The 14,890-nt window shown below is 44.8% G+C and overlaps 2 protein-coding genes across 6 annotated transcripts in view; one reads left to right on the top strand and one right to left on the bottom strand.

Moving 5' to 3' along the window:
- cryaa (crystallin, alpha A) lies at positions 1-867 on the bottom strand. Its single transcript, XM_074664881.1, has 3 exons — positions 670-867; positions 391-513; positions 1-210 (listed from the first exon to the last, which is right to left on the bottom strand). The coding sequence occupies exons 1-3, from the start codon at positions 865-867 to the stop codon at positions 1-3; spliced, it is 531 nt and encodes a 176-aa protein (XP_074520982.1).
- A 3,683-nt stretch (positions 868-4,550) lies between these two features.
- The window catches only part of dgkza (diacylglycerol kinase, zeta a), a 36,999-nt gene continuing 26,659 nt past the window's right edge, over positions 4,551-14,890 (top strand). For 2 of the 5 annotated variants that reach the window (XM_074664179.1, XM_074664177.1), the window contains exon 1: positions 11,331-11,846. In XM_074664179.1, coding sequence (XP_074520280.1) covers positions 11,566-11,846 — 281 coding nt within the window. In that variant the 5' untranslated portion in view covers positions 11,331-11,565. Of the gene's footprint in view, positions 5,206-5,350; positions 5,476-11,330; positions 11,847-12,109; positions 12,757-14,890 lie in introns of those variants that run through there. The other 3 variants (XM_074664176.1, XM_074664173.1, XM_074664178.1) reach the window with 2 other exon arrangements.

Genomic DNA, 14,890 nt, shown 5'->3' with positions numbered 1-14,890 from the left:
CTAGGAGGAGACAGCGGCGTTGGGCTTTTCATCGCGGGTGACGGGAATGTTGCGCTCGCTGCGGCCGGATTCATTCCCGCCGCTGACTTTGGGCCCCCACAGAGTGAGCAGACCGTCAGCTGAGAGGGTGCAGGTGATCGCTGACTGGTCGACGGTGGAGGGGAGGCGGTAGCGGCGGTGGAACTCACGAGAGATGTAACCGTGGTCGTCCTGAAAGACAACAGAGAAGAGCAGGGGGAGACTTAACAATGAAGGTTTTCTATGCTCTCAAGTCCCCAGCTTTAAAGCTCCTGTGAGCAGTTTCTCAACACATGCAAGAAAATATGAAAAGATGAAAAGCTGTCTGCATAAAACAACCCCAAACCTCACTGACTGTCTCAGAGCAGCTACCTGACGTTCTCCGTGCTTGCCCTGGATCTCCACGTAGTCGTCAGTGACCTTCACCCAGAGCTCGTCAGGAGAGAAGTGCTTGACGTCCAGGTAAACTGTAAACTTTTCCTTATCAGACCTCACCTGAGGAGAGACACAGAGTTTCAGCGAGGTTTGACAGTGCTGTTGTAAACATTGATGAAGACAATTCCTCTTAAATTCGTCTGACAACTCAAACTTTTAGGTTAAACTCTGTCTTTAAAAAACAAAGAGTTCTGAGTCTTCCTTTTTCTCTTTTACCTCAGAAACGCCAGAGTTGAAGGAGTCCAAAAAGCTGCGGAAGAGGGACTGTCTGTAGTAAGGGCTGATGGTAGTAGAGGAGTAGGGGTAGAAGTCGTAGTCGAACATGCCCTCCCCGAAAAACTGGTCAAAGAGTCGTGCAGGGTAGACGGAGCCCATGGCGCGTCTGAACCAGGGGTGCTGGATTGCAACATCCATAGTGAGCACAGACAGATCGGTGAAGCTCAGGTGACGCTCGGCTCAGACTCCAAGAGAGGGAACGAAAGAGGGAACAGAGGCGGAGGACAGAGCCTGGATGAAAAGTGAAGAAGAGTTTGCAGAGTGCTTCGTCCTCTGCTCCACAGCCGCCTCCTCTTTTTATACCTGAGAGCCAGAAAGAGGGGCTTTAGCCAGGATCCCTCTGGAATGGCATTATCTCATGGAGGGTTGGGCCCCGTCAGCAGAATCAGGGCTGAGGATGGAGAGGAGGACGGGGAGGGGTCCAGACCCAGTGCCACCCACAGACCAGACACACAGGGCTGCCAAAACAAACCCTGCCGGGCAGAGAGGAGGAGGAGGAGGAGGGACGGACGCAGACATGAGGTCAGGAAGCAAAGGAGAGTCTCACCTTACCTGAGCGCATCAAAGAGATCTGCACACCTGTGCTCTGTGAGTCACCAGGGACTCTACACTGCTGCTGCTTTCTTCTGGTCACTCGAGCATCCCACGTTTAAAGCAAGATTTCTTAAGTTAAGGTTGATTCTGGCAGGATTTTCACACATTTTGTGCACAAACTCATCATGGATCAGTTCCTTCTTCCTCTGCATTTTCATCACCACAGAAAAACTACATTAATGCTCACGAAAACCTCATGCAACTCAAGACAAGAAGACATCTGAGGATGGACTGTAATGTAAAGATCAGGGTGAATTCCCAGGCCTGTTGTTTCACCACCAGTAGTTTCCCGCCGCCTGCATTAGTCTAATCCCGCAGGGCTTTGGCCGTCCACCACAGGGGCTTAGCTGCTCCATGCACCCACAGGCCAAGAGCAACTGGGCCGGGGCTGGGGCTGATTTAGGGGCAGGTCGGGGACGTTGATGGGGTTTGGGGTCGCTAGATGCTCCAGACCGGACGTAGATGCCGTTGGACTGGCTGTGGTTCAGCCGAGTCAGCATTCTGGGTTTTTATCAATGGGTCGGATAATTCCTGGCTGCTCTGTGTGTCCACAGCTCTGAAAAGCTGTTTGTGTCTACAACCTGGCGGGGTGGGAATGCTCAAATTCATTCACTGATTTCTGCTCTTTAAAGACAGCAGCTGAAGCCTCGAGCACTGTGCAGGTATTTTGACTCTCTCATGATAACACTCAGACTGTTAAAATGATCCTGAGGGATGATTTGGTGAGCAAACGATCTGAATGATGTGATTCTGAAGCACATTCCAGACAGAATAGAGACTTCCAAGTACCTTCAGACACCAATATTACATTTTTAAGACAATAAATTGAGAATAAAACTTTGTTAAGGCAAGTTTGTTCTTTTTTTCCAAGCAGTTTCAAGTGCAAGATGCTTCAGCGTGCACAGGGAACTTGTAATGGGCAACAAGTTGAAAACTCTGGTAGCTTCTTGATGCTAACTCAGAGACATGTTCACAGACAAGCATCAGGAGTTCAGCACCAGGAGGGAAGCTGCAGGTACAGTCAGGATCTCTGTGCCTCTGGTCAAAGAGTTCACCTCACATACGCTGTCCTCTGCTGCCATCTGCTGCACTGACACTGCATCACTTCCCTGATTTTAAACAATTTACAGCTCTTTATTTATTCATAGTTTGCAATATTATTTTTTTATTCTTCTGGACAGCTTTATTTACAGGAGTTAATGGAAACAAATAGTATACAATGAACAGTATATAAGAAAATGAGTGAGAACATGTGCCAAGGGTGGTGTTCATTATACAATAAGGTTATATTCATTTAGAAAGTCAATAAAATAAAAGCAAGGTGTTTTCTAAGACAATTTACTTTTGTGAATATGAAATTTTGCTAGAAATAAAAACAGATTTTATTTGAAAAAAAAAAAAAAGAAAAAAAAGCAAATTAAGAAAATATTATCAATTTGACAACAAGTGAGCAGTTTTTCGAAAACGCGCTGCAAAGACCACAACAACACAACGGAAGTGTTTCCAGGGGACACTCAAAGTGGTGCACATCTGTCGACACGCTTGTTGTCGCGGGGGGTTTACGGTCACAGCCGATATTTGACGTCAAATCATCCAAAACGGTGCATTTACATCATTGTTGTGTGGTTAATTTTAAAAGTTATGTTGGTGTTTTTAGGTGCGGTTTGTTTATTTACGTGTCGAAGGAGGTTACGTAAGTGTCCTTTTAAAGACTTAGCCTTCTCCACACCTCTGTTGTGTGCTGTAGGAGAGATATAACATGCTGGATGGATTAACAATGAATTTCTAGTGAGGAAGTTATTTAAATGTATTTGTTCAGTGATAAAAGTTGATATTTTGCTGGGAAAACGACGTTATATTGATGTATGCTAACGCTAGCATATTAATGCGTACGTTAGCATCATGCTAGCGCCAAGTGCTCTGTAGCGTTTTTGTAGATTAAGAGCTATAAAATATATGAATAATTAAAAATAAATCTCATGTACAAGACTATCACACTTGTCTGTGTGTTTAGTGATGAAATTTTTTGTTATGCTGGAAAAATGGCGTTGGATCGATGTGTACTAGCCGCTAGATTTTTAATGCAATTTCCAATGTACATTAGCATCAAGCTAGCGCCATGTGCTTAATAGCGATTTGGTAGATTAGGAGCTGTATTTCGTGTTGAATGTATGAAATAGGAACCTCTTATAAGAGAGTTTTTTATTAAACCATTGTGTGGCTTTAATGGAGATCTGAAATCAAGTCTTCTAGCCCAGACTAGGTGGTGTTTGCAAAGTAACTTCAAACTCCAAACAAATATAAACACATTCATTTTAAAGCATACGATTTTCTAAATGATACCTTTACAGTTCTCTCTGTACATTATTGTCACACACTGTAGGTAACTTCAGCAAACACCTTATTTATTTCAACTCTGCCACCATAACACTGTCTATTATCACTTTGTACTCCTTTTTCCGGTAACCGGAAATGACGACGCCACTTCGCGATAATGAGAAGAAATCTGTGTTTATACTGTCGTACTAAGTTAAAAAATAAAAACAAGCACTTTTCACTTCATTTCTCAATACAACTGATGGAAAGATAACCATAACAGCAACAAGCTTGTTAACAGATGTGCATCACTTTAAGTGTCCCCTGGAAACACTTCTGTTGTGTTGTAGTGAATTTGAAGCACGTTTTTGTTATATGTTGTGTTTTAGTGCATTTGCAGTGTGTTTTTCTAAGTGCTGCTCATGTGTTGTCAGATTAATGAAGATGTTTCCTTAATTTGCTTGCTTTCTGTGTTTTTAAATGTGCTTTCTGAAGTCGCAGCCCCGTGAGCTTTCAGGGCCACCGTAGTTTCAGGATTTGAAATTACAGACAGAGCAGTTAGTATTGATGTCCATAGTTTGCAACACCTGTAAACCATTTGATCGGATGCTTTTCAAACAGGAAAGACAACAACCTACATGGTTACAAAATTGATGTGAGTAGCTCATTTCAAAAAGTGTTGTTATATCGTTTCACACAGGATGATAAATTTGCAGCATTTCACGCTTGAATCAAAAACTTTTCCAGCATATCAAACTTTGGTCGGTGGGAGGACCCTGGGGGTAAAGCTGCAGGATGTTGTGCTACATGTCTGCCTGTCAGGAGTTTCAGTGTCTAAAAACCTAACTTAAGTCTGCAGCTTCTAATTTAAATCCTCATTATGCACTGAGCGCTCGTATCTCTTCCTCCACATGGGAAACGTCTGCAGATTAGTCTCTGACTTCCTGGTCAGTGACCTCATCAGATTTGATTGCTTCATCAAAGAAGGAGGCGGGGTCAGGACATCAGGGGCACCTTGCAATTAAAACGCAATCCAATCACAAATGAGACGCATGATTCGGTGGTGCTGATGCCCTGCCATCATTAGCGTAGCTGAATAATTCATTGCGCGACGGAAAGGGAGGAGAGGGCGCATCGGACGGGGAGCGGGATGGCTCAGAGCTGATTTCCTGCAACATGTAGATGGAGGACGCTGCAGAGACTCCTTCCCTCGACAACTTTTGAGAAGGAGAGCACCGGAGCTGCTGTCCCGACTGATCCGAGCTGACTGCACCGTGCGTCTTTCTCTGGCTGCAGCAGACGGAGGATGGAGCTTCATCTAAATACGCACCAAAATAGTAACTTCTAAAAATAGCCTGTTACAGACACAGGGACAGAGACGCTGTGCTGATTGGAATAACTGCATTTTGGAGTGATAGTGTACGTTACTGTGAGGACGGAGACGCCGCAGGGATGATGAGAGACTCTCCGCTGGTGGAGCGGCCTGTGCTGGAGGACGTGGCCGAGGAGGAGGACGTGTTCGCCGGGGAGGGAAGCAGGAGCGCAGCGGAGTGCTGCAGCTGTCAGGTGGGTGTTTGTGGAGGTGTTTACCTCCCTGGAAACACTGATCCTCCTCTTTATACCTGTGACTGCATGGCTTTAGAGGGAAATGTGTAAAAAAAAAAGCTGATCTTCTGTTTGTTTTGTTAAACTTGATGTTTTTGTGTTTCAGGCTGCAGAAGAGGAGCAGGTGGAGGGGCCAGAGGAGGTGGAGGAGGAGGGGGCCGGCCAGCTGTCAGTGTCCCAGATGGAGGCAGAGTTTCTCCAGCTGACCTTCAGGAAGCAGGTGTCCTACAGGTAGTCACACTCACAACAGGCTGGAGAGTAAATAGTGGAATGCGGCCCACTTTCCTGACAACCTGTTTTACCTGAATGTTCCTCTGACTGCAGTTTGTGGTGTTGTTGTGTGTTACATGACTCTGCGTGTGTCTGCAAAGGTGAGAAACACCTGAAAGAGTCTCATTCAGCGCTGTCCTGTTGAGCCAGGAGTGAGTTTCCCTCTGATCGAGGTTTATCACCCTGACACCTCATGTGTCCTCACCTCTGTGTTGTGTAAACAGAGCCGAGGATTAGCCTTGAACCTGCACACCTCCTGATCGCTGACCTCTGACCCCAGCCAGGTGGAAGCAGTGAGAAGATTTGGTGTGTTACTCACAGACAGATTATGGGTTTAAGGTTTTCACTGGGTGTGAGGCTGTTTGCCAGGAGACGGGTCAGACCAGGCGTGACCACGTGTGACCGGCTGTTTCCAAAGGGTTGAATAGTTTAAAAGATAAAGCACTTCCTGTTTCTAAAAATCAGAGATAACAAGTTCTACATCCTCATTTTCTGTGATGAATCTATTTAAAAACTTGGATTTAATCAGTGCTGAAGATTTTTCTGCTCTTGGAGAGTTTTCCTCAGCTTCTCGCCAACCAGCTCGGTTTATTTTCGCCTCTCTGTGCGTTTTGTGTGTGTGGGCTGTAGCTGCTGTGAAGTTTATGTTTGGGTATTTCTCACCAGGCTCTTGTTATAGCTAAGATGTTACTGTGGATGTGTTATTATAAAGGATGGTTCATCTTGTCTGACATGAATCCCTCTGAAAGGATTACAGATGTTTTGTTGTGTCATGCAAACATCACCAAACTGAGTAAGAATCAGATTTTAATCCTCTCATGTCTCTGTCGAGGATCTGATTATTCTCCAGCCTGAGTTTTATTCATCATCAGCTCCTGAAAACCCTGACAGAGCGTCCTCGCCGTGTTTGTTCAGGACTTCACATTCGCAGCCCTCTTCCTGTTGCAGTTTCTGTTACCCTAGAAACATTTGGTGTGTGATAATCTCTAATCTGATTGTGGTCCCTCCTGCGTAAACAAGCCTCCCCTCTCACAGCTGCTGGAGGCGAACGCACGGGAGCACAGATACATACACAGATCATGAATAATGAAGGAGGAACTGAACACCTCTGACCCCGCCCAGAGTCTCTGCATCACTGCAGAAACTTCTCCGTCTACTTCTACAACTTGTTGAAACCTGAGATTTAAGAGAATAGCTTTTACATCGTATGGATCAGGCTCCAGATGTGTAATTGAAGCGGATGTTTTCCATCAGATAGTCAGACACGGCGCGGCTTCATCAGCCGGCTCGTTATGTCACTGCCAGCAGGAGGCCTAATCTCAGAATAATTTAGCATCATCAGTAATCCAGATGGGATCATGTGTGTGTGGTCGGGGGGCGGGGCAGCGCTCCTGACTCACCAGAGGAGTTGTGTAAGGATCAGCTGGATGTGGAGCTGAAGTAAATCTGCTGATGTTTATTCCAGACAGGAAGAGACCCACAGGCTGACAATCATCCCCGTGTTGTTCCCCCTGAATATCGTCAAGGTTACGTTAACAATAAGCATCAGAGACAGCAGGAGCTGCAGGAGCTGCAGGAGGAAGCAGACCTGCTGCGTTCTGATGTCTTCTGACAGATGCAGACAAGAATCAGACGTGAAGCGCTGCCTTCCTGGAAGTAATAACACTTAACTGGAGCTTAATTGAGTTTATTTCCTATAATGAGATCATCCTGCTCCTTGGAAGATTTTAACAGGAGCCAAATTAGAGGAGATGTTTCATCTTTCATGTGGTGTGGACCCAGCCTCAGGAGAGACACACATGATTAAAGCGATCAGAGCTGACAAGTGTTGATGCTTTAACTTTGACCGGCTGAGGGAGTGGGAGAGGAGAACAATGCAACCGTTGCCCGAAGCCAAAAAAGTTGCATAATTTATCTGAGCAGAACAGCAGATGGAGGCAAACACAGATGGCAGCGATAGAGAGCAGAAAAGGACAAACAGGAACGCTGAGGGTGCAGCACAACAATCCAAATCTGTCAGAGTGCAACTCAGACGTTTTCAGAAATCAGAAACCACGACTCTGATTTCTTCTTCTGCGTCTTAATGAAGCTGTTTCATCCACATGTGTTCAGGCCTTAAGTGGATGATCTATGAGTCTGCAGCTCCGTAGTTTATATCTAACATAACACAGTGCTCTATTGACCTACACTCAATAGTAAATTAGCTTTTACTCTGCAGGGTCAGACTCAGCAAGTAGGTTAATCAATGTGAGCATCAGGACCTCCCACACACAATCCATGAAGATAAACTCACTTAAAAACACATTTTTTAAAGTATCTGATTCACTTATCGTCTCATATTCTCAGTTTGAACATGCAAAGAGAGGAGTTAGCTCCAACTTTGGTTCTCACTTCCATCCACAGATGGAGCCTGCAGAGTTTGCAGACAGATGGTGCAGATCTGGATTCATTATTCATCTCCTACAAATCATAATACAGTTTTTCTGATTAAGACTTCTCCTGCATCGTTCCTTATAATCAGCATCTTATTGCACCTTGATTTGATAGATTCCCACTCTGACACATAAATCAAATTGTTTTCTGCACGCTGACGTCCACTCCTCTTGTCCTCATGTAAATGTCCCCACAAGACTAGAAAGGAGAGCAGATTACCGCTGTGGACCTCTTCCTCCATCCTCATTATGAAAATTGTTTGCTGTGGGGTCAGGTTTGGGATTAATGTTACAATTTATAATCAGAGGCCTTCATTAGAGAGAAGCAGGGAGAAATGGGTCAGCGGAAGTTAAAAGGATCTCTTTGAATTGAGCGGCATGCCACTGAGTGGAGTTTTGTTTGTCATGGAAATACTGAGTGGGCGCTGGATGAGAGGGAGCAGTGATAGCAGGTGTGTGTGTGTGTGTGTGTGTGTGTAAAAGTACAAAGATAAGCTCTGTGTGTCAGTCAAAGGCACTGAAGCCATAATCACATCACACCATAACAAGAAAAACAAAAGCTTTTTGTTCATGCAGCTCTGCTTTTTTCCCCTCACCTACACACAGCTTATACATGATTATCTGAGGCTGTATATAAAAACAAATAATGTTACACAACACTGACGAAAAGGTACAGTTAAGTAATGATCACATCATCACCCCAATAAAGATGTTTTCCTGAAATAGACCTCCTTTCCAAGGATTAGATGCTAATTTTCCAGAGCTAACACGCGTTTCAAATCAAAAAAACTCTAATTATCTTCTGAAAAACGTGATAAATAAAATTTCAGAGTTAAAAATATTCGTAATAAGGCTGGAGAAAAACGGGGTGTGTTAATTTATTAGTTTAAAGCAGCTACAGACTCCTGCAACGACAAATAAACCGTAGAAACTGTCAAAGTGTTTTCCCGGAAATAGACCTCCTCTCGAAAGAGTAAATGCTAATTTTTGAGAGCTAACACGCGTTTCAATCCAAAAAAAACTCAAATTATCTTCTGAAAACCGTGATAAAATAAAATTTCAGAGTTAAAAATATCCGTAATAAGGCTGACGAAAAAAGGAATGTGTTAATTTATTATTTAAAAGCAGCTACAGGTTCCTGCAACGACATATAAACCGTATAAACCGTCAAAGTTATGCTAAATAATACAGTATGGAGGTTACGTCTGGTAAACAAGGTCGCCGTCGCCTTTACCTGATTGGTTTAACAAATTTAGTACGCTCAACCAATCATAGAAGAGCGACGGCACAGCAAATCGCCGCCTGCTCCTGATTGGTTCGCGAATTCACCGCAACGATCCACCAATCAGAGAATAGCTGCTGAATGACTAGTCGTCGCCTTTTCCTGATTGGCTGGCGAGTGTACCACGATGATCCACCAATCAGAGAACAGCTGCCGAATGACTAGTCGTCGCCTTTTCCTGATTGGCTGGCGAGTTTACCGCAACGATCCACCAATCAGAGAAGAGCATCAGAATAACTATATCCCGCTTGCTCGCGAGTATATAAGGCAGCGGTCCACCAATCATAGAAGAGTAACGGCACAGCTATTCGCCGCCTTCTTATGATAGCTTCGCATATATAATGCAATTCTTAATCGACGCCCGAGTTAACGCTACTTTCTCTTGATTGGTTCTCATGCTGAACCAATCACAGAAGGGCGACGGCGAAGCGTTAGTAATACAGGACCTGGGCTGTGCAGGTTCGTGGGCTCCAAGGGGACTCCTGGTAACCAGGTGTTGGTGCCCCTGTTTTTTGAAGCGACCGAGCGAAATGGTAAACGATGATTGGGGAAATTGAATCCAGTGTTGTTTTATCATTTTTAATGCCGTTTTATAAGAATTAATGTATAAAACAGCCCTGATATGCCCTGGATTATGATGTTTTTCATCCAGGAAGGAAAATTAACTGTTTTATAACTGTAATAGAGGAAAACACGAGTTGATGGTTATAAATCTTTGTTTCTGCATCAGAAGTGTGCAGAGTGTTAGTGTCCAGTCCAGAGGAGGTGATGGACGTTATTGATGAGGGGAAAGCCAACCAGCATCAGGCAGTGACCAGTGCACACCTGTGTTTATTAAAACTGAAAAATGTACACAATTAGGATTGCAGACCCTCTTCCTCTCTGTGGGTTAGATAATGGTCTGGATTAGCAAACATAGCTTTGTGACACACAGCTACTGATGAATCTGCTTCATGCAGTGACTCCAGAAGGAGCAAACTTGGTAAATGGATCCCAGCAGAGCCATGTCTGGTAGACAGCGCCCTCAGTTGGGCGTTTTGTGTAGTGCACAGATACAATGTGTGCCACTCAGTGATTTCCTTCATAACATAACATTGTCTGTGAACAACCAGGGAAGTTTTCTCCAGGCTGTGAATGTTTCAGCCAACTTTTTGGTTGTGAAAATTTCAGGAAACATTTCTAAACATGTTGTTCTTCTCTTGTAGCTCTGGTTTTGGCTTCACTGTTACAAACACACACATTTTAAATCATGTAAAAGACTCAAAGTGTGTTAGTTTTCCTCATCAGGCACCAAGAACTCAAAGCTGGATTCAGCAGGAGTCAGAAAGTCAGGGGTCAGGTTTCAGTCAGGCAGGAGAGAGGACAACTCACAGAGAGGCCCTGATTGTTTTCATTATCCACTTCCTGGTTTTAGCCGGGCGTGTTGGAGAAGATCAGTGTGAGTGTGTGTGTGTTTACCAAAGTGTGTGTGGGAAGCAGCGTGCAACTCAGCTGTGTGTGCGAGTGTGTCGGAGCGTGGAGCGTCATTAAACTCAGGGAGAAAGTGAAGAAGAAGAAAGGAGGAGAGGAAGGAGAGGAAGAGGAGGAAGAGGAGGAGTACTACAGCTCTGTTACTGATACTACTGCTGCTGACAGCTCTACTACTGCAGGGAGACGTGAGGAGGAATGCAGGGGAGGATTATCTCTCCCTCAGGACCCAGCACTAATCTCTCTCTCTCTACACACACACACACACACAGACATGCACACTCAGGCACACACACCTTGTGTCTTGTAAAAGACCTTTGGCATGAGGATTATTGACTTTGCAGCTCCAGGAGGGCAGCCATGTTTGAAGTCCTGGAGCAGAGCAGTGATATCATTTGAGCTTTGAAGCTTTTTAGACTGAGTTTGTTTGGATGTTTAAACCAAAGTTTGTCGCTTTACCTGCAGCAAGGTGTGTGTGATTAATCCGCCCTTTAAAGGAGAAGTATGCTGAGTGTCCTGAGGGTGTTTTCACCTCTTTTGAAGGACAACTGTGTCATAAAACTGCTATAAAACATGACGTCCAGGGAGTTTTTCAACCTGTAGCTCCAGCTTTGTCTTGCTTTTTGCTTTTGAGACCACAGAGAAGTTTTTGAAACACTTTTTGTGCCGTGCAATTCAGTTAAAATCACTTCTGCAGGAGTTTTTCAAACATGTGAGTCAGAAGTGGACTTTTTTTGAGTGCATGTAAAAACAATCAAGTGTCTTTAAAGATGGTGGTTTTTGCACCGTTTGGACTCCAGTAAGATTTCATCTCAGGGGAACAGGGCACATGATGTAACAGACACCAGAAGAATGGACTAGACTCCAGCCATGGATCCAGACCCTGACCTGATGGGACCTGGAGCTGGACTCTCAGCCTGTGCAGAAGCTCCAGAAACAAAAGAGGAGATAGAAAGAGATGAACACTTCTTCCCTGCATGTGATGGATATTTCAGCTCCGCTTCCTCCTCCTCCAACTCCTCCCTGCCCTCCTCCTCGTCCTCCATCCTCCCTGCGTTCTACTCACCACCTCCGATCCGCGTGGAGGAGGAGAAGGAGGGGCCGACGGGCTGCTCCAAGTCTTTCACCGCGCTCAGGATCTTCGGCAGGAGGTAAGCAGACTCTGAGGAGGAGTAGTGACACAGAGCGACCAGCAGATGGAGCCTGGCGCCGCCTGTGAGCGCCGCTCTGATTAGACAGGATGTGACCAGATGTGTGAGGCGTCTTCTGACAGCTCACAGCTGCAGTGACACCTCCACCCTCTGACACATGCTGCAGCAGCTCCGCTCTGACACACATATGCTCTAACTCAGTGTGAAGAGTTTAACTTCACACACTCACACACTCACACACACTCGCTGCGTGATCCTCATCATGTCTGTTGGTGTGTTTGTGTTCATAACCTTGCCGGTGGGTCACTCGTCATCATGTGGATGAGGGACGTGATTCCCACGGCAACAGGGGCCGCAGTTGTCATGCCAACAGCAACAACGATGACAGTGGTGCCTGGGAGCTTGGCGGGATGAGTAAACAAGTGTCAGTGTGTCATTGGAGGGATCATGGTGTGGTTGGATATTTATTGTTTGGTTTCAGGCGTGATCACTCCCACAGAGAGGATGTAGGTCACCTTTTCTGTTTCCTCTTCCTGCTTCGATGCTCAAAATGACTTCTTTCCTGTCTTTAAAGAGACTCATTTCTTTTTTTTTTACATTTTTACATCTCTTATCTGAGACTTTAACCTCCAGTTGAGGAGGAAGGCTCTGTGTGTCTCTGCATGTGTGAATCTGTGGGTGAATATTTATCAGCCTGACAAGGAAGTACACCAAGTTATTTTCGTCCTCTCTCAGGCTGCCTCTGTGTAAGCCCCGCCCACTCTCTCCTCTTTCACACTGGCGGCGTCTCTCAGCCCTCCCTCTCTCCTATTAGCGGTCACTGTACTCAAGGGTTTAGCGTGAGCTCCACGGATAAATAGATGAGAGAGGAGTGGAGGCATGGATGGATAGTTTTCTTCCCCCTCGTCAGGTTGGCTCCTCACTTTTTCTTCCTTTTCACACTTTCATCAGCTTTTAATGTTGATTATTTCAGAAAAGTTGAGCTTGTGTGTGTGTGTGTGTTTTCTGATGCAGTGCTGCGTTCTTGAAGTGACATCTTTATTTAACAGAAACAAAAACAAACAAAAAGCAGTTTTTAAAAGTTTTCTCTCCTGCTCTGATGACTGACAACTTCAAGGGGAAGCGATGTCAGATTTCGTAATGTGCTGCAAACTGATAAGGTGAATGTGATGCATCAAAAACATCCGTTAATGCATTTTCTTTTCCACTCTGAGACGTGTTTCCTGGATGAATATTTATGCCTGTGTGTCCTCCAGGTTTTGCTAATTGTGCTTGAATCCCTGGAAGGAAGACGAGGCCCTCAGAGGCCGATTGGGAAGTTTGAGCGGTTATTCTTGGACATATTTTTGGATGTTTGTGCTTTTTTCAGGGGTTTCTTTGACGTTATTGGACAGGAAGTGCATTGCTTCAACCGCCAAGCCAATCTGGTGCCTCTTCTTGGAGAAGCTGCTGGCTTTTTTTAATATTTTCACATTGGATGTGGAACAACGTTGCACGGTGCAGTGGGAAATTAGAGTCACTGCTTCACTTTTTCCACTCTCACAGTGTTGTTTTCCAGGAGCCGGCTGCACACAAGTCAGAGTCCTGCAGGGGAACAAATGCGAGCATTAGCAGAGTCAGATATTTGTCTCAGGTTTCAGAGGAGACAAGAAACAGACACCTGCTCCCAGCGAGGATTATAATCCAGGATCTGTTCTGCAGACGAACAAACAGCCGAGTTTTATGTGTGAGGGTTTCTGCTTGTTTTGGTCTGCGTCCAAGACAAGCAGCTGCTCAATCTGTGTCTGTCAGGTTAAAAGTATCACAAGGAAATGACGGTTGTAGGAAGAGAAATGTAGTGGAAATGTTTGGTGGAGGGGTTTCCAGCCACCTCAGTGTGTGTGTGTGTGTGTGTGTGTGTGTGTTTCCAGTCATTAGGCTGACATGAAAGTTGCTGTTTGGTCTGAAAACATGTCAACACAGAGCGGCTGAGTAATCAGAGGCTGCTGTTTGGACAGACAACACATCTCCTTTTAGGGGAGACAGCGAGGACGATTATTTCTGATTAATCCGCCTCGAATGATCCAGAATGATCACTTCTAACCGGATCATCATCAGCACAGGACGTCTCAGCAGGAAGTGGCTAATTTCTAACCATCTCCTAACTCGGTTACCCGTCATTCTCAGATGATCATGTCACTTGATTTCATTTCTAGTGTTTCTGCTGCTGTTAGCTCCTCAGAGTTACGTGTTTATATCTGTTGTGTCCCGGGGACGTTTTCTCTGACGTCAGGGAGAGTTTTTGATCTAAGGTCAGCTTAAGGGCCGGCTGTGTCTGACACAGAGATCCATGCTGGAGCCGACTCGGAGGAGAGGACAGCATCCATGACACTTTCACTTTGAGCGGCAGTTTGCTCCTGGTTTGACTTCTGTGACACGCTGGACTCTGAGTCAGGGGCGGCGTTACGGGGTGGGCCTAGAGGTCCCATCCCCACCCTGGACTTTTCTTTATCTTATTTTTTCAAATCAGTTAAAACTTCATCATTAAATGTGTCACTTTATGTTTGTTTTGTTAGTGTTTTTATAAAATGAGCCATGTTTTCTCACCTTGTGGAGACAAAAAAATACAAAACACTCAGCTTCATGTGGGCGGGATCAAAACATAATTTTAGGAAAGGCTGTAAAATCAAAAGGTATCATGTTTAGGTACCTAAATGCATCCTTTTGATTTAGAATTTTCCATACTGGACTTGAACACAGCATTGCAAGGTTTTATTATTGAAAAAAATTTATATTTTTTTTCCACATAAACACACAAAAGTTAAAAAAATTGGTACAGTTGAGTCTTGATACCATATTCTTTCAAATGTGAAAGGTACCCATCCCAATTATGCACAAGAAAAAATATAAAAATGCAATTAAAGGTGACGCTTGGTGCTCCCATCCCAGCGCGGCTCCAAATCACTAGCCGGACTCTTCTCCTCTGTTGTTCCCAAATGGTGGAATGAATTACCAATCTCTATACGATCCACAGAGTCTTTTTCTACTTTAAGAGATGTCTTAGC

This window comes from Halichoeres trimaculatus, unplaced genomic scaffold, assembly GCF_033239565.1.
Source record: "Halichoeres trimaculatus isolate MK-OKI-2021-1 unplaced genomic scaffold, fHalTri1.1 fHalTri1_scaffold_24, whole genome shotgun sequence".
NCBI lineage: Eukaryota > Metazoa > Chordata > Actinopteri > Labriformes > Labridae > Halichoeres > Halichoeres trimaculatus.
Note: the sequence above shows the minus strand (reverse complement) of the source record. Positions and strands in the feature narration are given on the sequence as shown.

Bases quoted from the DNA above. Each gene is read 5' to 3' on its own strand.
- cryaa (XM_074664881.1), bottom strand. From the start codon at position 867: ATGGATGTTGCAATCCAGCACCCCTGGTTCAGACGCGCCATGGGCTCC. The intron at 514-669 runs GTAAAAGAGAAA...GTCTCTCCTCAG, and splicing joins TCAACTCTGGCGTTTCTGAG to GTGAGGTCTGATAAGGAAAA. The intron at 211-390 runs GTAGCTGCTCTG...GTTGTCTTTCAG, and splicing joins GCAAGCACGGAGAACGTCAG to GACGACCACGGTTACATCTC.